At 41.6% G+C, this 26,014-nt stretch overlaps 2 protein-coding genes across 3 annotated transcripts in view; both read right to left on the reverse strand.

The window, feature by feature from the left end:
* ift140 (intraflagellar transport 140 homolog (Chlamydomonas)) overlaps positions 1-14,944 on the reverse strand; it is a 58,078-nt gene extending 43,134 nt beyond the window's left edge. For both annotated transcript variants that reach the window (XR_006027006.1, XM_042081986.1), the window contains exons 1-12: positions 14,771-14,944; positions 13,771-13,919; positions 12,947-13,171; positions 12,167-12,288; positions 11,930-12,060; positions 11,635-11,810; positions 3,159-3,250; positions 2,518-2,624; positions 2,287-2,426; positions 1,626-1,829; positions 970-1,042; positions 184-275 (exon numbers count right to left, since the gene is read on the reverse strand). Coding sequence is in view for 1 of the 2 variants with exons in the window: in XM_042081986.1 (XP_041937920.1) it covers positions 184-275; positions 970-1,042; positions 1,626-1,829; positions 2,287-2,426; positions 2,518-2,624; positions 3,159-3,250; positions 11,635-11,810; positions 11,930-12,060; positions 12,167-12,288; positions 12,947-13,171; positions 13,771-13,917 (1,509 nt within the window). In the remaining variant the exon portion in view is untranslated. The remainder of the gene's footprint in view (positions 1-183; positions 276-969; positions 1,043-1,625; positions 1,830-2,286; positions 2,427-2,517; positions 2,625-3,158; positions 3,251-11,634; positions 11,811-11,929; positions 12,061-12,166; positions 12,289-12,946; positions 13,172-13,770; positions 13,920-14,770) is intronic.
* Positions 14,945-15,575: 631 nt separating this feature from the next.
* telo2 (TEL2, telomere maintenance 2, homolog (S. cerevisiae)) lies at positions 15,576-25,723 on the reverse strand. The gene is made up of 21 exons (XM_042081987.1): positions 25,548-25,723; positions 24,955-25,273; positions 23,879-24,156; positions 23,687-23,755; positions 23,362-23,509; positions 23,116-23,218; positions 22,153-22,221; positions 21,919-22,060; positions 21,671-21,807; positions 21,249-21,319; positions 20,858-20,971; positions 20,533-20,621; positions 20,308-20,399; positions 20,041-20,157; positions 19,876-19,947; positions 19,438-19,602; positions 19,230-19,321; positions 16,332-16,431; positions 16,159-16,223; positions 15,960-16,075; positions 15,576-15,854 (listed from the first exon to the last, which is right to left on the reverse strand). The coding sequence occupies exons 1-21, from the start codon at positions 25,642-25,644 to the stop codon at positions 15,745-15,747; spliced, it is 2,565 nt and encodes an 854-aa protein (XP_041937921.1). The 5' UTR covers positions 25,645-25,723; the 3' UTR covers positions 15,576-15,744.
* Positions 25,724-26,014: the final 291 nt, after the last annotated feature.

Genomic DNA, 26,014 nt, shown 5'->3' on the forward strand with positions numbered 1-26,014 from the left:
ACACACACACACACATATTTACCACACACCACAGTGAGACAGAGAAGGAAAAAAGTGTGTGTGTGTGTGTGTGTGTGTGTGTATGTGTGTGTGTGTGTGTGTGTGTGTGTGTGCATGCATGCATGTGTGTATGTGTGTGTGTCTGTCTGTATGTTTGTGTGTGAGTGAGTGAGTGTGTCTCACCTGAGGGGTGCGGACCTGCACCCTGTTGGGCTCCACTGTGTAGATGTTCTCCTCATGAACGGCCAGCGCTGGAGACTCACACTGGAATGACCCTGACAGAGGGAAGAGTTTGGAGAGTTCATCGCTGGGCTACTCTGAACTACAGTGTCGGCTTGCTTTTCAACCAGCCCTCCTAATAAGGTTACTTGCATGCAGTATTTGGCAAGATTACAGAGGATTTATTCAGCTGTCAAAACAGACAGAGAAGAAAACAGAGTGAGAAATGAGAGAGGCAGACAAGGTCATCATTTATTTGGAGTGAGAAATCTGAGCATGGGACCAAAGCTTTTATGTTATATGTTGTGTTATATGTTATTTTATGTTATGTTATGTTATGTTATGTTATATGTTATGTTATATGTTATGTTATATGTTATGTTATGTAAGAACTGTACTGGATTGATGAGGGAATACCCTAAATATACTTCCGGCCCCGACCATCTCCCAAGGAGTCTTGCAAGATGGCGGGACCGGACGAACCAACTGCACAAACACTTCCAAAGGTAAAAATACTTACGCTTATCTACAGGGACCCTCTTCATAGTAGCATAGAAGTGTAATGATATTTTGAGCCTTGTCAGTGGTTTAAAGTAGTGATTTACTGTGACATAGTGAGCTTGCCCTCAAGGCTATGCTATATGCTATGTACTTGCATATTAAATAGTATGCATTTAAATGCATATTTAGGTCTTACTCAAACTAGTTCTCCTTTAATGAGGAACATGTACTGTTTACAGAATTTCTTACCTGTGTTGCGTAGAGTTGGTCCTGCAGGTTCATACACCGTCACATATTTCCCATTCCAAACTGTTACAGAATCCTGTGGAAATTATTCCAATCACACAAAAAAAGTAACTGACAAACTGTGGATGCCAATTAAATATTTCTGATCTAAATGAGACATATGTCTAAAAACATAACAAGTTATGTACAACCAAACATGTAATGCCAATTTCCTGCACATGAATTAGGCCCAAGTCCAAGACCATATGGGAAACTAGACCATAGGGTTTTACATCAAACTCTGACCTGCAGTGTGTGGTCATGAATCAAGGTCTCGGTGACCCCATTTACATTTGAAAGCTTGAAAGGATACATGTACATTTGACTTTTTCCTCAGAGATTTATCTAAACCCATAGGGGGGAAAAGAGTGGTCCAGTCCTAACAGGCACTGTTTCTAAAGATGGCGATGGTTTTAGGGCAGGTGGCACCTGTCTTCTTTTGCTGTTTCTTCAACAGCTGTCAGGTGTGATGCCACAACAAAGTCAATTAAAAAGTTTCTGCAAACACATACTTCATATACGTCTAAAACGTATATGCCAAATCCTATAACGCCTTTGATACAATGCTGAGTTAAAAACTAAGTTACTATAATCCTCTGGTCGTGTGGTGACTGATTTACCTTGGCAACCTGCACAGCCCGGACGTGTGTATCTGTCCGGAGCATGAGGTGTGTGTCAGTGCTGAAGTATGCCAGGCTGATGGTGCTGGGCGTGAGCTGAACTGCTGCCACCTGCTGGCTGAAGTGGGAACACATGAGCTGCTCAGACAGGATTTGCACTGAGGTGCCAGTGCACACTGCCAGCAACCACAGACTGGAGCCCCACTGAGACAAAGAGAAAGAAAGAGACAGAGAGAGAAAGAAAGAGGGAATGGGGGGGTGAAGGGGATTAAGGGGATTGGAAGAGAAGGAAACACAAAAGACAAAAACAGATGGAGAAATGAGAAAGGACTCAAAGGAGTTCTCATGAGGAGTGAGGAACCAAAGCTTTGTGTCATTTAACTTAATCTAAACTTTTAGAACTTTGGATTTCTGTGTCTTTGGGTTAGGTAAGGACAATGTGTCTAACTAACATGTGCCCATAACAAAAGAACAACATCTTGCGGCTGATGTGAGGTAATCTGTAACTCAGATAATCCTGATTTTTTACTTTGCTAAATGAAGAGAGCAAATTAACCTGATGGCCTCCAGGAATAGCTGTGACTAAATGAACAGAGAAGAGAAAGGTCTGAATAAGGGGAATAGGGTTACTGTGCTGTTCTGGATGGTGTGAAATCAGTACCTGCAGCTGACTGACATTTCCTTCCACCTCTGTGGGCGTCTGCAGTTTCCACTGAGTTGTTGAGTCTCCTTTGGCATTATCTGTGGTGACCATCCGCCAGAAAGCCACACGGCCCTTACTTGTGCCAGCGGCCAGGATTTCTGATCAATAAAATAGACCTATATCAATATAATGTATGGAGTCTGCATGTCTACTTGCATGTATCTGCTTGTGCTTGTGTAGGTTTTTTACCTTTAGTTGGACAGTAAGACACACAGTTCAAAAGCTCTCCTTTCTCAAAACCCAAGTTCTCCTCCAAAGACAGAATATAGTTGTCATCCTTCTCCAAATCCCATAGCCTGCAATGTACATAAAGATCAGGGCTGAAAGCAAGGAAAACATCTGTGCCTGAAGTAATCAGAACAGATATCTTAAACAGCCTGGCCCAGCCCCTGCAAGTCACTGCAGTGAAGGAAACCAAACCATGGACACACACATAAGGGCCTGTGTCCACCAATCGTGTTTTTTGCGCCGACGGCGGCTATTTTCTATACAAATCCTATGAAGTTCAGCGTTCCCAGCGCTCAGCGCCCTCGGTGGCAAAAAGCCCCCGGCGCTGACCGTTTTTTTCTGTTCAACTTAGAACAGCGCTGGACTCATCAATGTCAATTCTCTCTCGACAACCAATCAAAACTTTGTAACCTAGCAACAATAAACACTTGACGAAGCGCTCGGAAAATGAGATTGAGGGCACTGTAAGTGAGAAAAACGTGATCGGTGGACACAGGACCTAAAAGCTCCAACTGTGAGTAATGTGATCCTGGAGACAATTCATCACATCTCAGCCAGAGGAGCAGTGGGTTAAAGGGGAGAGGCGGAGGGTGGAACCACACCTGATGAGGGGTTCCCCTGCAGCTGTGATCAGCAGGCCACTCTCTGTCCACAGGATGTCTATATTCTGACCACCCCTTCCACTCAGTTTCACCTGCGTGCACACACACACACACACACACACACACACACACACACACACACACACACACACACACCATCATCTGGCTGGTTTATAAATAGCTGGGTTTCCACCTAACTCTTACAGCTATTTTCAGTGCATTCATGAAAATTCATGTTAAGGAAATGCTGTGCGCGTTTCCATCCGTTGTGTTACATGAATCACGAAAGTGCACTCTCCTACTGAAGGGAAGAGTTGTTAAGAGCTGTGGGATCAAAGCTTCAAAAATTAATGTTAATCAAACGTAGTTGCTTTATACACTATGCAACTCAGGAATTCATCTACCCTCTTCCAGCAAATTAATTCCAAATTCAATTTAAATTGTAAGCCCGTTTCATCCATTACATTACATTTGGCTGACACCTTTTAACAAAAGCGACTCCCAACATGGTAGACAATTAAGGTAGAATATGAATACAAGTTAGTGCATAAATACAAGTTAGTCATCAGTGAGTACTATTTACATACAGTCAAGTGTCAGTTCTAGTCAGGTGATAAGTGCTAGAATTAGCAAGGCTAGTTGTAAGTAGTGCTACGAGAGGAGATATTCTCTGAAGAGCTGGGTCTTCAGGAGTTTTTGAAGATGGAGAGGGATGCCCTACTCTAGTAGGAACTGGTAGCGCGTTCCACTAACGAGGAACAACAGATGAGAAAAGTTTGGATTGGCCTGAGCGTACTGGTGGCAGAGCCAGACATTGTTCGTCTCAGGAGGTAGCATATGCCTGTATGAGGGCATTCAAGTAGGTGGGAGCAGAACCGGAGACTACAACGCCAAATCAGGAAAATTTGGGACGTTATATAAAATGCAAATAAAAACAAAATGTGATAATAAATGTGATAATATACATTAAGTCTTGTAAACATATATTTAGCAGCAAAAAGGACATACTGTAGACAACATATCAAATGTTGAAAATGAAAATCTTGACTATTTCATGGTAACTATATGATCATTTTGAATTTCATGTCAGCAACATGTTTCAAAAAAAGTTGGGATAGGGAATGTTTACTACTGTGCTGCTTCACTGAGAAGACTAGTTGCTAAAGTTGTGAGAATTAAATGTTGTCCCGTTCCTGCCCGATATAGGATTTCTGTTGCTCAACAGCATGAGGTATTCTTAATCATGTTTTTCATTCCATGATGCACCTAATTTTACAGGTGTGGACTGCAGACAGGCCATTTTAGCACCTGGACTCTTTCTCTATGGAAAAATACTGTTTAAATATGTGCAGAAATCATTTTGGCATTGTTTTCCTGAAATATTCAAGGTCTTCACTAAAAAAAAGCATTGCCTGGATGGCAGTATATGTTGCTCAAAACCTGTACATCATTCCGAATTGATTGTGCCTTGCCAGATGTGGAAAATGCCCATGCTGTAGGTAGTAATGCACCTCCACACCGTCATAGATGTTGGGTTTCGAATTGAGGACCAAAACAAGTTGGAAAGGTTGGATGCTTGGATGCTTGGATAGGCCCTCTCCTCTTTAGCCCAGATGAGTCCATGATTTCCAAAAAGAATGGCCAATTTTGATTGGTCTAACCACAGGACCTTTTTCCACGTTACCTCAGTCCATTTTAAACAAGCTCAGGCCCAAATAAGACTGGTGGTATTTTCTGAATCATGTCTCAATACAAATTTGTCTGCAGTTTTTGAATTGAGTATCAAACTGTGCACATAGACAATGGTTATCAGAGGTTTTCCTGAGCCCTTACAATGACAGGTCTGGAAACAGATCTGGTTTTGATGCAGTGCCATCTGAGGCCCAAAAGATCACGGCCATCCAATATTGTTTTTCAGCTCTTTCCCTTGTTTGCAAAGATTTCTCTGGATTCTCTGAATGTTTTAATAATATTATGTCCTGTGGATGATGAATTCCCGAAATACTTCACAATTTCATGTTAGGAAGCATTAAAATTACTTTGTTTCATCATTTGTGCACACAGGTTTACACAGAGTGATGAATACCTCTACATCTTTACTATCTAAGTGACCCTGTTTCTCTGGGATGCTCTTTTTTATACCCAATCTGTTGCCAGTTACTGTAATCAGGGCTCCAGAGTGCGACCAATTTGGTCGCATATGCGACCTAATTTTTCAAAAGTGCGACTAAAAAAAAACGGAGGTCGCACCGGTGCGACCAGCTATTCGAGAGAGGAAAAAGTGTCCGCATTGGTTCAATAACATCCTTTGGTTCAATAACAGACACATATTTGGCCAATATCGTGGTTTAAACAAATCACAGATAGACCTCCCCTCTGATTGGCCGTGGCCCAGTGCCTGTGTGTAAATTTGAAAATGCGTGTGCTGCAGAGAGAGAGAGAGAGAGAGGCCTACGATAGGCCTAGGCCTTAGTGAAACTTCCCTAATCCCTTCACCAAGTTCAGTCCTAAATAATTATTCACCAGAAAAATTGTTTGAAAGTAAACCCGACGTACAGGAATGCCACTTGCGCCAAATTTATAGGAGTCATTGCAGATGAAAAGACGTCTTAAAATTGCGAACAATGCATACAAGGCCTTCCCGAACGATAGAGATACAGATATCGCCGAAAAGGAGTGCGTCATTGACCGCAGTTACATGCAGGGAGTAACCCGGTTTTCAACAGCAATATTCGTTTTGCGTGCGAGTTGTGTAAACTCATTCTTATGGCATCAATCAATTTAATCCGGTATTTGGCGCAAACCGAGTATCGCTGCTACATTTAAAGCCCGAATATTCCCTGCATGTATACCTGTGGTCATTGTGTACGGTGAATTGAATGGACACATTTAGATCGAGCATGGCAAGTCATTGCAGTAGCCTATAATAATAGGCCTACCATTTCATCACTGCATAGTAACCATAGTGATGTTCTTATTGAAAATTTAAAAATACTAAAATTAAAAAGTAAATTGCATTGTGGGGCTGTCAAATGATTATTGCAATCATCATTGCAAAATCACATAAAAATCCCCCAGGCTACTTGGAACATCTCTTTAAATTGTGCTCAAATACATTTCTATGGAAGATGCATGGTGAGCTGGTTTAGTCAAGGCCTAAAGATCATGAAGGATAGTATGACATTGAGCCATGAGATGTGCAGTTTGAAGCCCTTAAAAGATGTGCACTGTTAATTTACTCACTGTTATTTTTATTTAATTCATCTTGAGATGTTTTAAGTTTAAATTTCAGCTCAGTGGAGCACTTAAAGCACCAACACTTCATTAAGTTACTTTTCTTGTAGAATTGTAAATCATAAGTCATAGGGCAACTTATATAGGACAGTAATTAAGGGAAAAAAGTGAACCTTCTGCTGTGTTAAATGCGATGTTGTTGAAAATTTGGGTGCACCTAATTTTTGTGCTGCACACCAGTGCAACGAGTGTAAAAAGTTAGTCTGGAGCCCTGACTGTAATTAGTTGTGAAACATTCCTCCTTTTGTTGTCTTCATCATTACACAACTTTTCCAGCATTTTGTTACCCCCGAAACATGTTGCCGGTATCAAATTCAAAATCAACATATTTCCATGAAATAGTCAAATTTGTCATTTTCAACATTTCATATGTTGTCTGTGTCCTTTTTGCAACTAAATATGAGTTTAAGAGATTTGCAGATTATTACATTCTGTTTTTATTCACATTTTACACAATGTGCCAACTTTTTCTGATTTGGGGTTGTACTTTGTAGGCAAGCATTAGAGACTTGAATTTGATGCGGGCAGCCATAGGTACTAAAATAAGAGAGTCCACCCAGTTTGCCACCCATTACCATAAGGACTTCCTACTGGAATGGTCAATATTCACATTAAAAAGTTGGACTGAAACCCAACTGGTATACTCCGAGATGAGTACGTTGAGGAAATTGATCATGTTAGGCACATTCCCACACATATAGTAGTTTGTGATTAGTGGCTTATAGTCCAGGCAATCTGTGAGAAAAAATCACCCAACCCAAAACTAATTGCAACAGAAATGATTTTTGTTGTATTCAGTTCATGAAACCTTCCCATATCACATACCAAAAGTCCATGAAAATCCAAGTGGTGGAACATTGTCAAAATTGGAATTATTTGTGCATAGGTCAATGGTGAAAAGCTGCACCTGTGGCAGTTTTATTGAACTTTCATAGTACAGGGGATATGTGAAAATTAGGTCAAATTCTTTCATATAAGCATGAAACTTGGTGAACTTGCACAGTTTGGAGCCCTGAACATTTTCAGATATGAAACCATTATCAAAAAACCCTAATGATCGCCGTGGCAACTATTAAATGTTCCATTATAACTGAATTACGCCTATATTCTTCATTATATCTCCTGAACCAAACATGGCATCTCAGAACAAGTGATGCCTACAGGGATGAGCAGTATTTATTGTACATGTATTCCATATGTCAAATACAAAATATATTGTATATTCATCATTTGTATTTGACTGGCTTGAATAAAATGACTTCGTATTTTGTATCAAAATACTTTATAGGTATGTATTTTTGTAGTTTAAAATATTGACAAATATTTTTGCTGAAACCAATACTTTTGGTGATGTGATGACATCATAAAAGTGCAAAACAATGAATGTAGCCTCTGACTGGTGCTGACTTAGAAATTTGCCCACACTTGTGATAATATTGAGATTCAGGAAGATGATCCAGTGCAAGTTGAGTAACTTTAGGCGGGTCAATATAGGGTTCAACGTCGAAAAAATTGATACATTTTATTGATTCTGGTACTGTTAGACATGCTAAATAACATACTAAAAATCTAGTAAAATCTGATCTTGAGAAATGGGTCATTTTGGGGCAGAAAGGGGTCATTTGGGGGCAGCCGTGGCCTACTGGTTAGCACTTCGGCCCTGTAACCGGAGGGTTGCCGGTTCGAACCCCGACCAGTAGGCACGGCTGAAGTGCCCTTGAGCAAGGCACCTAACCCCTCACTGCTCCCGAGCGCCGCTGTTGATGCACGCATTGGGATAAATGCAGAGACCAAATTTCCCTCATGGGATCAAAAGAGTATATATACTGACTTTTCAAGATGGCCACCAAAATGGCTGCCAAGAGGTTAGAATGGCTATGGGCCCTATCATGACAGTCAACAGCACAGCGCAAAGCGTATAATCATCACGATGCAACACGTATTTCTATTATATAGTTTTTCGTCATGCCCGTCTCTTTTATTGAGCAACGCACCAAGGGGTGTGGCAATTAACGACCTAAGGACGGGTCTAGCGCATTATCTAAAAATCGCTATCTTACACTACCTAAAACGCATTACGCCACTGACCAAGAAATACCTGGTCAGAAATCCATGGCGAGTTGTTTATATGTTATTTTAAGAGTGCATTATCAACAGTGATGGGCGGGTGCACAACTACACCCTGCTTTTCTCGTCCACAGGAACGTGCACCAGCGCACATCCATAAAAACATTATAAATTACACGATTACAATGGGGAACATAATTATAATAAAGATATCAGGAAATACGTCTCACAATGAGTAGTTATTCACCATCATTTGCAAATTGTTAATTACGATTAAAAGTGAATAGGCGAGAGGCACATATGGAGCACAGCTGAAGACGCACTGTCACGAGATGTAAGCAACTCCTCTGCAGGATAAATGTCCTTAGGTTTCTTATTTAGTCATTTAAACACTATTGGGGTAAGTGTTGCCTTTTTCAGGCTATTTTGTCAATGGTAATCTATTGTCAGTCACTAGTGAAAGTTATTAACTGTGTATAACTGTTTTGTCGTTGACTATGACACCACGGAGAAGTAAGTTTCACTTTGCCAATGAGTTCAAATAATACACGAGTGCAGATGCGTTTATAGGCTATACTCTGCTTGGTTTTAGTAAAGCATGGTTTAGTGGAATACCTGTTCCATACGGTCTCGGGTGCAAGTCAACTGCGCCGCTGACTATCAAAATACCGATGCGCTTTTTGAAGTCGCACTACTTGCTGTTAAAGAGAATGACAGTATCACTCTCATTGGTTTAAAGGATGTTACGCCCAAAACACACCCATGACTAATTAAGAAACATATAGATCCACCATTTTGCGCCAGGTGCCGGACTTTTGAAAACAAAACCACCCCCAATGTGGACTGGACCCCTAACCCCTAAGCTATTTGATAGTGACCATGCGTATTAGACAAATATAGCCCTATATCTCAATTACTATTCAGCCCACAGGGGTGAATCTGAGGACAAATGGTGGTCAAATGAAATAATAATATGATTTTAAATGTTAACATTGAACATTTTAGAATGCTCTACCTTTTTCAGCGATATATTAAAATCAATGTGTTTTAATACAGAGTAAATGCAAAACAGGAATATGTACCATGTCCAAGGCATGGAGGAAGATAATACTTAACTGGTATTATATCTCATCTAGAGGGCATATGCTTTTAGAAAATTAATCTGTTTTCCCTGGACACTATAGGCCAAAATGTATCCACTTTACACTAGATTCGCCTTTGCAGAATAGAGGGCAATGTATTGTGCATGGCATGGAGAAAGATGGGAAATGTCTTGAATTGTGTAATGTCTCATCTAGAGGGTATATGCTTTCAGAAAATATATAGTTTAGGGTGTTTCATTTGTTTTCCCTTGACTGTACATGCCAAAATGTATCCACTGTACACTAGATTCGCCAATGCAGAATAGAGGGCAATGTGTTGTGCATTGCATGGAGGAAGATGGGACATGTCCTAATTGGTGTCACATCACTTCTAGAGGTTATATGCTTTCAGAAAATATATAGTTTAGGGTATTTAATCTGTTTTCCATAGACAGTATAGGCTAAAATGTGTCCGCTTTACACTAGATTTGCCTATACAGAATAGAGGGCAATGTATTGTGCATTGCATTGAGGAAGATGGGACATGTCCAAATTGGTGTAACATCACTTATAGAGGTTATATGCTTTTAGAAAATATATAGTTTATGATGTTTAATTTGTTTCTCTTAATAGTGCAGGCCAAAATGTATCAGCTGTTCACTTGATTCGCCTATACAGAATAGAGGAGTATGTATTATGCATGGTATGGAGGAAGATGGGACATAAGTTGATTAATGCTATATTTCATGTACAGGGCATATGCTTTTAGAATATGTATAGTTTTGGCTGTTCTATGATTTTGGTAAAACCATGACCCATGCATAGGCATGCATTTTAATTATTAATCTTAAACTATATTTATTAGTATAGCATGCACCTTTTGCCAGACGTCACAACAATAGTCACCTCTTTGGAGGCTAGTTGCAGTTATCTGCACCTTTCTGTCGAATTTGGACATTATCATGTCCAGCTTTAACTTTACAATTTTCCTTCATTCATTCACTTACATAAACATGCTGTGCTGTCTGATTACTGTTTTAGCCAAAATTGTAAAGAGGCATCATACAGGCCCCTCTGATTGGACAGACAGTCAACCCCGGGGCAAGAGGTCAATTACTATAAGTCTTGGAAAATGATGGACTGATACTTGTAATATACTGTATATGATTCAGTGACCTCTAAATCAGACCACCAAAAACACTTTCCTAGGCTTAATAATGCTTTTAAGTTAAAACTATGTGTTTGTACAACTTTAACATTGTGGAACACTTACATGCAAAAACACACTGGCTCTATTTAAAGACTCAACAACCATTTCCATTGATTCAAAGGGCCAAAATGTAAAAATAGACACCAGTTAGCAACAAACCAGTCTGAAATAAGCCTGAGAAATGTACTAACTCTTTGAAAATAAAAGAATGTTCCTCAACAATGCAATATTCTAAAATTCCATGTTAAGTTAGATGGTGATGATATATTCTTTAGAATGCTTATTCTACAACATTCTAATTACAGTTTTGTCAGTATTTGCTGAAGGATAATGCATAAGGATACAAGGATACAAGGAAGTTTATTGTCACATGCATATAGTTACTGGAAGTAAGAAATGCAGTGAAATTATGTCTGGTGTCAGCCTATTTGTGCATTAATGGGGGGGGGTAAAAAGTGCAGTAGAAGAGGGGTTTAGTAGATTAAGTGGCAAGGGCTGCATAAAAAAGGTGGGGGAGGATTGGGATTGGGTGGGGGGCACCAACAAGGAGCACCCAAGAGCACTAACATAAAACAACCCTCATTTTAACATATTTCCACCAACTGGATTTTCATGGACTTTTACTATGGTGTTTAGATCATCAATTGAAATATAAAAATGTGAAAATAAATTCTGTTGCAATTAGTTTTGGGTCAGACCTCACTTTGCCTGGACTATTAGCTGAGCGTGACATGATCATTCCCTAGGCTGCAGTAGTCTTGTTTTATAGTTTTGTTCCCGAGCACCTGAATCTATATTGAATATGTGGAATAAGGATGCTCACCTTGCTTAGCTCATGAGCGCTACCATCTGGCATGAGACTGAACTGTGAGAGCATGAGGGAGTCTGTGACCACAGCCAGCACTGCCTTCCGCTCCACATACACCAGCTTCTGCACGGCGCCCTCTACTGTCAGCACACACACACTGCGTCCCCGTTCATCAACACTGTAAACGCATCCTTCAGAGACAAAAACACATACACACAAGGCATATGGTTAGATAAAAAACACACACACACACACACTGCTTACAATCCATGAAAGGTCAACAAAACAGCCAATAGCGGGTCACACTTACCATCAGCTGTGCTGCAGTATAGTTGAAGTGTGTCCTGTCGTGTAGATCCTCTTCCTGCCTTCTTCCAGTTAAACATGTCTAGAGCATTCTCATCACCACTGACTGCTGCACGGGCCAGAAGAGCCACATCTCTACACACACACACACACACACACACATGCTGGTGGTGACTATTTGGAATCCTGCTGAAGGTTGTGTACTAAACGCATACATCTAGATGGGTGTCGGGGAACTCACTCTGTGGGTGCAGTGGGTCTGTAGATGCAGCAGGTGAGAGGCTTGCCATAGTCCTGCTTTACAATATGCGTACCCTGAAATCTGCCTCTGGCATCTACCTTCCATAGAGCCAGCACACCAGCCTACATACAAACATATGCATATGCACACACACACACACACACACACACACACACACACACACACACACACAGAGAGACACACAAGAATGACATGTAGAAATAATTTAAAAAGCCAAACGAGACTTGTGTTACGATAGTCTTTTGGTACTGGCTGTTTGAAAGAGCTGCACCTGCAGTGAATCAAAAGCTTCCCTTGCATACCTAATGTCTGTTTTGTTAGTCTATACAAAGAAGTTAGACAGGTAACTGGCTCCAATGTCTGACATTGCTGATTGCTTCCTATTACCATTCACCGACACCTTAACTGTATTTACAAAAACAGTTTACTTGGAAAACTGAAAAATAGCATCCATCCAACTCACAGTGAATTGCCCCTCTATCCTTTATAAAGGAGACTGTGTCACTTTGAGAAAATGTGTTCAGTTAACATCACTGAATCTTAAAAGTTTTGCCCACTCCCTGTTTACAAATTTCCACAGCACTGAGGTCCCACTAATAGGTGCACTACTAATAGCAAAGGGCAAAAAGAGGCAATGAGTGAGTGAGTGAATGAGTGAGTGAGTGAATGTGTGTGTGTGTGTGTGTGTGTGTGTGTGTGTGTGTGTGTGTGTGTGTGTGTGTGTGTGTGTGTGTGTGTGTGTGTGTGTAGTGTACTGACCTGATCACCCGTGACCAGTCTTCCTCCACTGTGGCTCCACTCCAAGAGTGTGATGCAGGCAGTGTGTGTGTTGCTGGACAGAGGAGTGGTTTCACCTGTGGGGTGTGCCAGCAGCACCACCTCTCCGCTCTCCCATCCCACACACAGCACAGGCTTGCTGGGATGCCAGCTCAACACGGAGGGGCTGCAGCTTCGCTCAATTCTACACAGTTCGACATGATCACCCTACACACACACACACACACACACGCGCACACACACACACACACACACACACACACACACACACACACACACACACAGAGAGAGACAGAGAGAGAGATTAGTAAAACTGTCAATAACCTCATCAGGATTCCCACTCTAAGTTAAATGTTAAATTCCATGACTTTTCCCTGACAAAAAAAATATTACCATGACCTACTATATAATGAAGGGTACAATATACAGACCAAAGATTTCAGAACAGTACCATATTTTTTTAGAGCGGGAGATGAATAAATGGGCATTAAATAAACAAAGTTGGGCTAACCACAACTATTCAAGCAAGCAGTAAAGCTAATAATCAGATATACACCAATTATGAGTGGAAATGTATTTGTATTTATGTATTTTGGCAAGTACATTTTAAACTGCTACAAGAAAATTCCCTGATATTTCATTATTTTGCCCCCAAATCTTAAAAATCCCTGACTTTCCATAGGCCTATCTAGAATAGACTTTCCAAGATTCCATGACCCGTGGGAACCCTGCCACATAAAGATTTCAAGGGTGTGTGGCCTTTATCATCAGCCACTGTGGCCAATTTGGGCATATATTCTACTTACATGCTGATGGTAGAGGCTGACGCTGCCTCCGGTGACAGGACTGATGGATCCTACCGCAAGCACAGGTTGGGTGGAGTGCCAAGCGATGAGGAAAGGTGTTCCACTGTTCTCCGGAGCCTCGATCCGGTGGTCAAAATATACCGCCATCTCTACAAGAGATATTAATAAGGAGATGTAAACGACTCCTCATCTATATCATTATTACTGTCGAGTAAACGTAGCATTTTAATTGATTCGTACTGTCACAAATGACGCTAGATGGATTCCTTAGTTTAGGAGAGCAGCCAAATCATAGCCATCTAACAGCAACCAAGAAACGTTATTCAATGTATTACAACTATCAAGTGACTACGTTATCAAGTACATGAAGCCTAGTTACCACAGACAGCAAGCACATCAACAGGTCAATTTGACGGTGAGTAGAATGTAACGTTAACTGTCATGCTTTGCCTTTTTAGTTAATAGAAAATTAATGTTAACGTTTGACAGAACTAGTGTAACTTATTGACTAATGTTAGAAGCTTTATTGGCAAACTATTGGGTGGATACTGAAATGTGCTAACCCCATTTTAATGCAATATCTTTTGGTGGAATGGAATTCTTTACAGCAAAGGTCAAATCCATCTTAACATCTGATAGATCTAGAAGTTTGACGTACCAAAAAACCCATATGCAGATGGACCGCTAACGTTAAGTGTTGAGAGCAGTCGTGTTCTCGCTTGCTGAGTTCAACTCGCCCAACAAATTGAACTTGTTAGTTAAGTAAAAATAAAATATATCATATCTACCCAGCTAATTAGCTAAAGTGACGCTAGAAGTGTTAGCTAGCCAGTAATTAAGAATGCTCGCATGCAGCACTCATATTCAGCTAGTTAGCAAGAAGGTAACGTTAGCATCGCAAGCTAGCTAATCCATCAGTCTGTAAGGCCTGGTCAAATATGTACTGCTCGTGTGCCGAACAAGTACATTCGATTACTCATATAGTGGAAATTCAACATACCTGAAAAAACTTTGGAGTTGTTCCTTGGATAAAACAGTCGGAAGTGTAGCCTGCATAGAAAATGTAGCTTGTTAGCCAACAATGTTTAGGTTTTCACAGGGCTGTAGGTGAAGCGTCGTTTTCAGTAACCCAGACAACCGATTCTTCGAGGCTCTCATGAAGGGCGGAAACACGAGTGCTTCCGAATATGATCCGAATTGCTTTTCGTTCACACTGGCCTGATAAACATCTTTAGATTAAATTTGGCCTTTGCAGGACACACATTCAGGTTAATCCACCTGTTGCATCATTTATACCCGTTTACAGAGGATGAGACACAATAATCTTGTTAGACGCCCATTTGTCAAAACAATAGGCCTACACTTTAAAGGCTATAACAGAGGAAGTCATTCATATGCCCATATTTTTTTTCCCATACAGTGTTCATAAACCTGAGACCACAGCGATAGGCGTATGCTCACTAGGCGTAAGCTCACATCGATGTTGACTGAGCAACATAATAGACTTGTAGTCTATTAGGGTACTTTCTAACAACCACTTTGTTACTATCTAAAACTATGCCATTGGTGCATTTAAAAATAGCCCTCTAGCCAATTTCATAAACCTGTATGCATTTGCATTGAGAACCACTGATCTAGGTCATCATCAGTAATGTACAACAGATACAGTAAGTAAACAACGTCCTGCTTTATATGAGCTACCATAAACAATGTCTGATCTGTGTTCTCTTGATGACTGCCCTGTTGTGTAGTATGGAGACCACTATAATAAAAACATAATTGTAGAAGGAAAACAAAGAGCAATGTTTCTTATTAAAAAAAAGTCATATTTATTTATTTTCATTCATACCTGAATACATTTCATGATATGGACATATCCTTAGCATGAGCAAGAAGAGTTTTCCCACAAAGTCCCTATAAAGCAAGCCATTATGTTATGTTATATCTGAATCCAAGTCAATACTCTGTTGATAATTATTTGTGTGTTTCTGGGTTGAGTTCTTTCTTCAAGCTCCTCTCCTGTAGAACCAGGCACTGTACTGCCAAGTTCCGACAATCAGCATCTACGTCCGTCTCTGCCACATCTACAATGCACACACACACACACACGACATGATCACATTGATACTAGACATACATACACATAAGTACAGCATTTCTAAGTTGCTACTGTGTTTTCTTGTACAAACCTGCTAGCCAAGCTCTTGTGTCTATTAGGTCTTCACTCAGTTCTTGTAGGAGACTCTGACTCGGCATAGCCAAGAACACAGCGCACACACACATCAACACACCACGCCTCACAGACCTCAGAAAGACAAAGACACAAATAGCATTAGCCAAACGAAACATTTTCATTTTCATCACCAGGCATGTGTGCTAACTACTCACTGGTCAAAGTGGAAACGTAATGCCCACACAAAGTCCAGCAGGGCCTTTCCCATCTGAGTGGCCACCTACACACCAAACCAAAAAGAGAATTGTTCTACCACTTTGGGTAAGGAAGTTGAGCTTGTTGTGTATGATTTAAGAGTGTCTGTGTGTGCGTGCAGGTGTGTACACACCGGTGCATGAATGGCTAGATGCATAAGCAGTCCCAGAGTGCTAAGCAGCTGTGCAAGCACCAAGTGGTCACTCCCCATCAGGTCAAAGGTTACCTGTGGCCTGTAAACGCAATTATTAAATAGTGTTATTGACCAGTTGAAATGCCTCACCAAAGCATATTAAACATAAGAGTGAAGACAACTTACTATTATTAGCCATGTGTGTCCTGTCTGTAAATAATATGTACATTTTCTGTATGTTGTTTACAGTCCACATTATCTATACTGTATTGTATATTGCTTAAACGTTATGTCTATATTGTCTATATTATGTTGTATGTTATATAGATACATCTTTACTATGCTGGGTTCCATTTCCCAGAAGCATAGTTAGCGTCACTGCCAAATGTGAGTCGACCATATTTGAGTCACACGTAAACGATACAGAAATACGGTGTTGATGTGCGGTCGTATTTCGGTCACAAAATCTGCTCCAAAAATAAGTCCATCATGTCTGAATGACTACCGCCCAGTAGCCCTGATGTCTACAGTGATGAAGTGTTTTGAGAAGCTTGTGAAAAACATTATCTGCTCATCCCTCCCTGCCTCCTTCGACCCCCTCCAATTTGCTTACAGAGCCAACAGGTCTACAGAGGATGCCATCTCAAACCTCATGCACACCACCTTAACTCACCTGGAGGAGGGGAATGGGAATTATGTGAGGATGCTGTTCATTGACTTTAGTTCAGCATTCAACACGATAGTACCTCTCACCTTGGTCACAAAGATGAAAGCCTTAGGACTGAACACCACCCTGTGTCACTGGATATTTGACTTTCTCACCAACCGTTCTCAAGTGGTTAAAGTGTGGGGTTTTACATCTGACACATTAACCATCAGCACTGGCGCTCCCCAAGGCTGTGTTTTGATACCACTGCTGTACAACATCTACACACATGACTGCAAAGCCAACAGTAGTCATACCTCCATCATCAAGTTTGCAGATGACACAGTGATCTTGAGCCTGATTAGTAACAACAATGAACAGCTCTACTTGGATCAGGTTGATGAGGTGGCACAGTGGTGTCAATCTAACAGCTTGACACTGAATGTCAATAAAACCAAGGAAATGGTAGTGGATTACAGAAGGCAGCAGCAGAACTACAGTTACACCTCACTAATGATCAGCGGGCAACCTGTAGAGAGAGTCACAAGTTTTAAATACCTTGGTGTCCACATTACTGAAGACTTAACATGGACTGTTAACACTCAATATGTTCTGAAGAAGTCCAGACAACGACTCTACTTCCTTCGTCAGCTAAGGAAATTCAAAGTTTCTACATTCATCATGAAGGCCTTCTACACTTCAGCAGTTGAGAGTGTTCTAACTGGTAGCATCATCACCTGGTATGGGAACTCCACAGTTAGAGATTGTAGTACTCTGCAGAGAGTAGTGCGCTCAGCTGAACGTACTATAAGAACTCAACTCCCTGCTCTACAAGATATCTATTCCAGAAGAGTACTCCTAAGAGCCCAAAAGATTCTGAAGGACTCTTCTCATCCTAACAATGGATTATTCCTACCGCTGAAATCAAGAAGACGCCTATGTAGTCACAAAGCCAGAACTGAGAGACTCAGGAGAAGTTTTTATCCCCAGGCCATCCGAACTCTGAACTCACACTATACTGACTTTGCACACATTCACTCCTCAGCACTCTCAAACATTTCCCAACTCTGAACTCACACTATACTGACTTTGCACTCATTCACTCCTCAGCACTCATGACCCCCCCCCCCCCCCCCCCACACACACACACACACACACACCTACATGACTTTTAGCACTTTTACATCCCTCTCCCTATGCTACAGACCTTTTATTTATTTATTTTCTTATTTCATCACACGTCAAAACACACACACACATCTGACTTTCTCCAACTTTTGCACATCTCCATAGAACTTTTTATTTATTATTTTTGATTTCTCCTCCATCTATCTACCCATGTCCTTGATTGCCTAGCCTTTCTGCCCCACCCCCATCCCCAACACACACACACAAAACACACACACACTTACATCATCTCTGTCTTCACCTCACATACATACAGCACACTGCTTGCTACAGTAAGCCTCCTCGACATACTTGCTGCACACTGCCCCCCCCTCCCTACATACACAGCACATTGTCTTCAGGATCTTCTCCAACACACATACTTACAGCACACTGCCCCCACCTACCCACACACACACTACACACACACACAGTCACTGCTCCACTCCACTCCACATATTGCACACTGCCCTCTCCCCACATACACAGCACACTATCCCAGCTCTCGTCATCCCCCCAACACACACACCAAGACCCCTGGCAGTTGGGTTAGCCCCTTGAGCCGTGGATCTGCCCAAGGTTTCTTGCTCTTGGGTGCTCCTTGTTGGTGCCCCCCCCAATCCCAATCCTCCCCCACCTTTCTTATGCAGCCCTTGCCACTTAATCTACTAAACCCCTCTTCTACTGCACTTTTTCCCCATAAATGCACAAATAGGCTGACACCAGACATAATTTCACTGCATTTCTTACATCCAGTAACTATATGCATGTGACAATAAACTATCTTGTATATCTTGTATTAAAAATGTGATTTGTGACACTATGAAGCTTAGGTGTTTGTGCATCTGCAACTCAAATCTACGGACTCACATTTGGCAGTGACTCTACCTAGGTAGTTCCCATCATAGTTAGCAACTATGCTTTTGGGATACGGGCCCCTGTTTGAGAGACATCAACGTCTGGAGATCAATTACTTGTTTGTGTCAACATGCTTGGCAATAAAGCAATGATTCTGATACAGAAGATGAAAGTCCCCTATACATCCACATATAAATTAAAAAGGTCTCACTGCCAGTCACACACACCGGTCATAGCTCTTGAGCAGTGGAAAGAAGAAGTAGCCAGCAACAGGAGCATAGAGGTTTGGGGTCGCTTTAGGTGGTGGTTGAGATGGGCCCTGTAGAAAACACAAAAAGGATCAGTGACAAAACACAATAAGCACATACAGAGAGAAAGAGAAACACAGACAACACAGACAGACACACACACACACACACACACACACACACTTACCTTACAGAATCGTCTGGTTTTACTTTTGATGCGCTCCTCCACCACCTGCCTCCAGTGCTTCAGGTCATTACTGGGCTCCAGTGGAGTCACCAGAGAGACAGCAGAAGTGGCCACACTCTTGCTAGAGACTGGCCGAGACAACTCCTGGGCAGCCAGAGCAATCACCTGTTAAAAGAAACAAGTTCATTTCATTTCATTCTGTCAAAAAGGGATTTCTGCTTTTTCATTTATAAACATTTACCTATTGAGTTGAACATTTGATCTACCACATAGTCCACATAACCACAATTGTATTGACCTTTGTTATGAACATCAATACACTTATACATGTTCACATGACTTGTACATGTTGACAAGTCTTGATCTCCATGTAGACAAAATATAAAATACTAATGTATAACTGTAGACTCAGACTGCCTATTAGTGGTGCTATCTGACCTCTAGCATATCCAGGCGTTGGCGCAGGTTGTAGTTGAGTGAGTAGAACTCTGTGGTTAGGTACTCTGACACCTAGAGACACAGAGGGAAAGAGAGGTCCAACCGATATGCCCAGCAGGAGATGTGTGCATGGAGACGTAGCATGTGTTATGGAAGCTAACTTACAGGTATAGGGTCAGTAACAGCGAGAGCCACCATGGCTCTCTGGCGATGAAAGAGGAAGTTGGGGTTGCTGTACTTGTCTTCCATGTGCAACAGCACCTTACTGAACTCCACACTGACCTACAGGAACGACAAACATTATATTCTACTGTCATAACTCAACCACAATCAAAGAATTGTTATTGCTTTTGGTCGTCCACTTATTCATTTGTTCTCATTATACACTTATTAATATTGTATTCTCATATATGAGTTGTCTTTTGATCTGACCTCTTTTGTGGTGCTTATGTGCCTTCTCACAAGGCCATCTGCGGCCTGTAAGCACGCACTCACACGCTCGGGGTCCTCAGAGGTCAGCAAACCTGCAAACAAATCCACACACATCCAGTTCAATCATATGATACAACAGTGACGCATATCTGAGACAATGATACAAAACTAACTTGCTGTCAAATTAAGCACATAATGGCTAAAGTAATCATTAAGTGAACTCACCGTCCAGGCAGTCGCGAAGATAGCGGGGTGGAGAACACTTCTGCTGCACCTCATCAGCTGACATGTCATAAGGGGTCAGCTCATCATCGCTGAAAAAGAGAACATTGTTTCTCTAATTATTATGAAAACTTCAATCATTTTACAAAGAAGACTGTTCTTCAGTTTGTTGCCGACACAGAAGGGAGAGAGAGAACGAATGAGATGAAAACAAACCAAGCAGTACAGACGAAACTGAAAGACCCTGGAACTGGTTTATTTTATGTATCGCCACCCTTATAGTAACTGCCAATCCAGAGTATAGAGCTGTACAAACACAGTGACTTACCTATCCAGATCTGAGTCTGGCTGTGCTGCAGCATTAGAGGGGTGTGGAGGTGACGAACTCCTCATATCCACTCCTGGCTCAGGACTACTCCTCACATCTATCTCTGGCTCAGGACTGCAAAAACATGAAAGTGACAACCAGTGTTACACAATAAAACCAAGAATTTAACCCAATTCTTTATGGTGTTGTTTAACCCAATTCTATTCTAGCGTGTTACAAATAATATGATTTCAGATAGCAACATGTGGCTAGCAGTAGTTTCCTGCAGATTCTCCATGAACAAGAGGTGTTTTGTGGAGTTCAGGCAAAAGTTATAGTGTGGTGTTAATGCATGCACTTTCTGCAGGTGATCTGCAATCTTATACATATGAAATGTGTTTATTGAGTCTACCTGGGTTCTGGTTTAATTTCTGCTGGCTTCATTATTTCCAGAAGGTCTCTGGTCTCATCGTCATGCTCATACTGTTATCCACAGACATACAAAAACATTTCAGAATCTTCATCACACATTTAGACACACTGTACATTCTAAATACCCAAAGACCTAAATGTCTCTGGTACCTAAAAGAGGTTAAGTAAAGGCAATCTCCACATATAATCTGCTAGGCTCAACCAGTCTAAGTAGGACTATTTCATCAATTAATGGGAAGCAAAACAGACTTATGATTACTGGTATTATTGTCACCACTTATCAATTAACAACTACACAGAGACAGCATTGGCTGATATTAGTAGCACACCATCTGGCTAATTCATTTCCCAATGTGTGACCATTTCAGATGACCGGTGTATGTCTGTACTTATGCGGGTCACCTGAAAGGAGAGGCGTGCGGTGGCTGTGTCCATGTGTTGACTGATTGACTCTCCCACCACCATTCCGATCCTGCGCACACGCAGCACAGTGCTGTCCAAATGGCACTGCATACCACTCAACATGCACTGCCGAAGCACTGAACACAGACAAAGACATATACACTTAAACTTATACTACTACTGCATATCATGTGTTTGTGTGTGTGGGTGTGTGTGCGTGTACATCTTTGCGTGTGAGTGTTTGTTACCCTCTTGTTGCTGCTCTATCTCCGGAGGTCTCAGCAGACTCAAAGACAGCAGCAGAGCTTTGCTGACATACAGCTGCTGCTCGACTGTGGTGTGCTTGACCGCACTGCTGTTACTCCACGCCTGACACAGCGCCCGCAGCGCCTGCACACAAGCACATCCTCGCACGGTTAGATTGTGCACGACGTGGGAATAATATTGAACCATACAGATATGCACTCACGTGAACCCAATACCTGTGCAAGAAGAGGTCGACGCTCATCATCCTGAGCTAGATAACCTAGCAAAGTCCTCAACACACAATCCTGGAAGAACAGAATGGAATGGAGACAGATTTGAGAATTCTATCAAATGCAGTCCACAAGTGACACTGAGTACATTTACATGGACATTCATATTCCGAGTATTGACCTTATTCAGAATAAGACAATATTGCGAATATGGTGTCTATATGAGTAGTTAATAGAATATTCCGGTCATATTCCTGTTTACATGCCACGCAGCATATTCTGATTAATAACGACTTTATCAAAGTTTTAAACGTTCCTTCACTGAATGTTTCCATAGTAACCTTATCACTTAGGCTATACTGCCACTTATGTGGCTACTACTAGCGGAATTTGGTCTCTGCATTTGTCCCATCCGTGAATTAGTGAACACACAGAGCACACAGTGAACACACAGTGAAGTGAAGCACACACTAACCCGGAGCAGTGAGCTGCCTTGCTACAGCGGCGCTCGGGGAGTAGTGAGGGGTTAGGTGCCTTGCTCAAGGGCACTTCAGCTGTTCCCATTGGTCGGGGATCGAACCGGCAACCCTTCGGTTCCAAGCCCGAAGCCCTAACCAGTAGGCCACGACTGCACCCTGATCCACATACCTTACTTTGATTATGCTTATTCAGAATATAATCTTATCCCAGTTAAGGAAATCAGAATATGCTGTTTACATGGCAGTGTCTTATTCTGAATACAATATTATTCCGGTTAAGGGAATCAGAATATGCTGTTTACATGGCAGTATCTTATTCTGAATACAATATTATTCCGGTTAAGGCAATCAGAATATGCTGTTTACATGGCAGTGTCTTATTCTGAATATGGTCTTAACCCGGTTAATATCAGAATATTAATGTCCATGTAAACGTACTCACTGAAACGGGCTGCTTGAGATCATTTATAAAGTGCATATTACTACCCACCTTGTGATGGTACTGCAGCAGCAGGAATTTGTGAGTGATAACAAACCGCGCCTTTGGATTCTTTAGCACTATGTTACCTATAATCCTGGACAGGGTTTCAGGGCTGTTGCAGATGACAACATTACAACTGTTATGCTTACACAGAGACAAAGACACACACACATACACACACACATACACACACACACACACACACACACACACACACACACACACAGACACAGACACAAGGACACACACACCCACCCATTGACTGCTTGCACAAGTCCTGTGACCACGGCTTCCATCCAGCGATCTGGAATATTCTCCAGCAGCTTGGCGCTCACTCGCCGCCACAGAGCATCAGAGAGTGTGTGAGCACTTAGACGGGGGGCCAGCGTCCGGAAGACCAATGCTGTTGACACACTCACACACACACATTTTTCTTGTGGATACAGCCCATCACAAAACTATGTGCAAGAGTTTAACTCCATTGAGACCAGATGGGAAATGAAATATATTTCTTGACATATGAATACAGACACATACACGCCACACAACAAAGAGGGGAAGAAGGGAGGGGGGGACTCACCTGTATGACCCTGTGCACATGCCTTTCCCAAAACCTGACCCACAAAACCCAAAGAGCAGTCCTGCCCACCTGTATAGACACAAACGCAAACACCTCAGTCTATGTTGAGTTGAAGAACCAATAGCAGACTACAGCATAACGTCTTAGATAATAATATTAAAGAATGCGCACTATGTGCAGAGCCATAGCTACCTCTCAGGGCCTTGCAGGTTTTCTCCAGTACACTGAGGATAGTGTTGGCCAGGTGGGTGCAATACTGCTGTGGCATGAATGCTGGGGGTGTTTTTGTTTGGAGTTTGTTGGCGGTGAGAGATGGGAGCCCCACCAGTCTGCCCAGCAGCACCTCTCTGACCTGTAGTGAGTCCGCCATGCCTCTACCCTCACATCGTGACCATAGCAGGACCTCTAGGCGCCCTGTGCTCAGAAACTGCTCCAGCACGTACACCAAATGCTCAAGACCTGCGCTGGGTCTGAAGCACACCATTATATTGCATTACTCTATCACTTTCAGAAAGGCACCAGTGTGAAACCTTGTCGGCCCATGTACACGAATAAAAGCAAACATGAACACAGTTCATGCCAACACATCAGACACAAGCGTTTCTTTTAGGGCTGTCAATCGATTAAAAAAATAATCTAATTAATTACATACTCTGTGATTAATTAATCTAAATTAATCGCATATATAATTTTTGCTGTGAAAGTATTTTAAATATTTAAATTCAAATGAATCATTGAATAATCAGCATTAGTGACATTAAAGTTCAAAGACTCTTTTATTATTATTTTCACTGTTCAAATAATTGCCATAATAATCTATGATATGACCTAATATGCTGAGGAAATAAATTCAAAAGTGCTTAGGGAAGAAGTTTTTTTTTCACATACAAGGCATTTCAGGCCACAGATATAATCTAGGGGACACAATGAAAATAAATTAACACTCCCCTCAATGTCAACACTTATTTCTTTGCATTGATGTGCGACTACAGAGTTGATGAACTCCGGTGATATGCAAATCCTTGCTGCAGACATTGCAGAGGACTTTATTTAAATGTTCCAATCAATGATCCAGGCAGCACGTTTTCTTCTCTCTCCTTCATTTTACAGTCTAATTTTTACTGACTAGAACGGCTCGGGGCCAAAGGTCATACGGAATCGATTAATCTGCACTAATTTTTTTAATCAGTTATTTTTTCTCAAATTAATTAATCAGTTATTTTAACAGCCCTAGTTTCTTTATTGTCAGCAATACACAAAACACTTACTCGCTTGAGGTAATGGCATCCAGAAGTGTCAGCAGAGCTTGATCAGGAGGACCACGAAGGAAAAAGTTATCCCACAGTTCAGTCCGTTGTGGCCCTGGCAATTTATGGAACCAGTCAGAATTAAGTCCATTCACCAAAGCCTGTAGTAAGGGTGTGTAGAAAACCCGGCAGAACTCTGCCCTGACACTGCAACTGTCATCTAGGTAGCCGAACAGTACTTGCAGTGCATCAAAGACCTTTCCTGCTTCCCGTGATAATGTCACAGTTCGTACGTACTGAGTGATCTCCAATCGGACCTCCGCCTCCATGCTTGTGACAACTGCAACAGTGAGAATTGAAATGGTAACGTTAGTGGGACTGACAAGCAAGCGACAGTTAAAGATGAGTTCCTCAGCCTCTCGAATTGACCACATCTTAACCACAAACAGCTTAACACCAAAGTCGTGAGTTGGCTTGCCTGAAACGGTAAATTAAATGGGTTTGCAAGCTATCTTAAATGACTGACATACACATGAGCTCAAGCCTCAAGGCACACAAACCTAGTGCACCACAGAAAGCTAGCTAGCGTTAGCTAACATGAGTTTTGTGCTGACCTGAATTCACTTCATGTATTTCCTCATATACTGGACCAACTGCATCTAGGGGATTCCATGTTATGTGAATAGTACGTTTTACATCCAAGCCCCTCATGAATCTAATCCATGTTCATTCAAGAGAACATCAACATGTAACGTTGTACGGACAGTGCGCCGCCATCACATGGTGTTCTAAAAACTGAAGCCGTTCTGAAACCGAAACCTATGAGAACAACAAATCCTAGGCAAAATATATAATCAAAACTACAATAATATTAATGAATAGACATTTGAATCAAATTGATTATCAAAGTCTCATTGATGAATTTAACACCATTTTATTTCATTTGTCTGATCCCGCTGTGTTGATATGCAGAGAAGTGAGCAGCAGGTGTTGCAAGTTTCCTTGTGGGACTGTTTTTGATGTGACTCCCCGCCCGCTCAAATCGTATTTTACTGTCTATGGAAACGATGAGCGGCTGCCA

The sequence above is a fragment of the Alosa sapidissima genome, chromosome 24, assembly GCF_018492685.1.
Source record: "Alosa sapidissima isolate fAloSap1 chromosome 24, fAloSap1.pri, whole genome shotgun sequence".
NCBI classification, from domain to species: Eukaryota; Metazoa; Chordata; class Actinopteri; order Clupeiformes; family Clupeidae; genus Alosa; species Alosa sapidissima.

Coding starts and splice junctions, on each gene's coding strand:
- telo2 (XM_042081987.1), bottom strand. CDS start 25,644: ATGAGGGGCTTGGATGTAAAACGTACTATTCACATAACATGGAATCCC. Junction 16,224..16,331: donor ATCTAGCCATTCATGCACCG/GTGTGTACACAC, acceptor TTTGGTGTGTAG/GTGGCCACTCAGATGGGAAA. Junction 15,855..15,959: donor CACAAGAGCTTGGCTAGCAG/GTTTGTACAAGA, acceptor TGTGCATTGTAG/ATGTGGCAGAGACGGACGTA.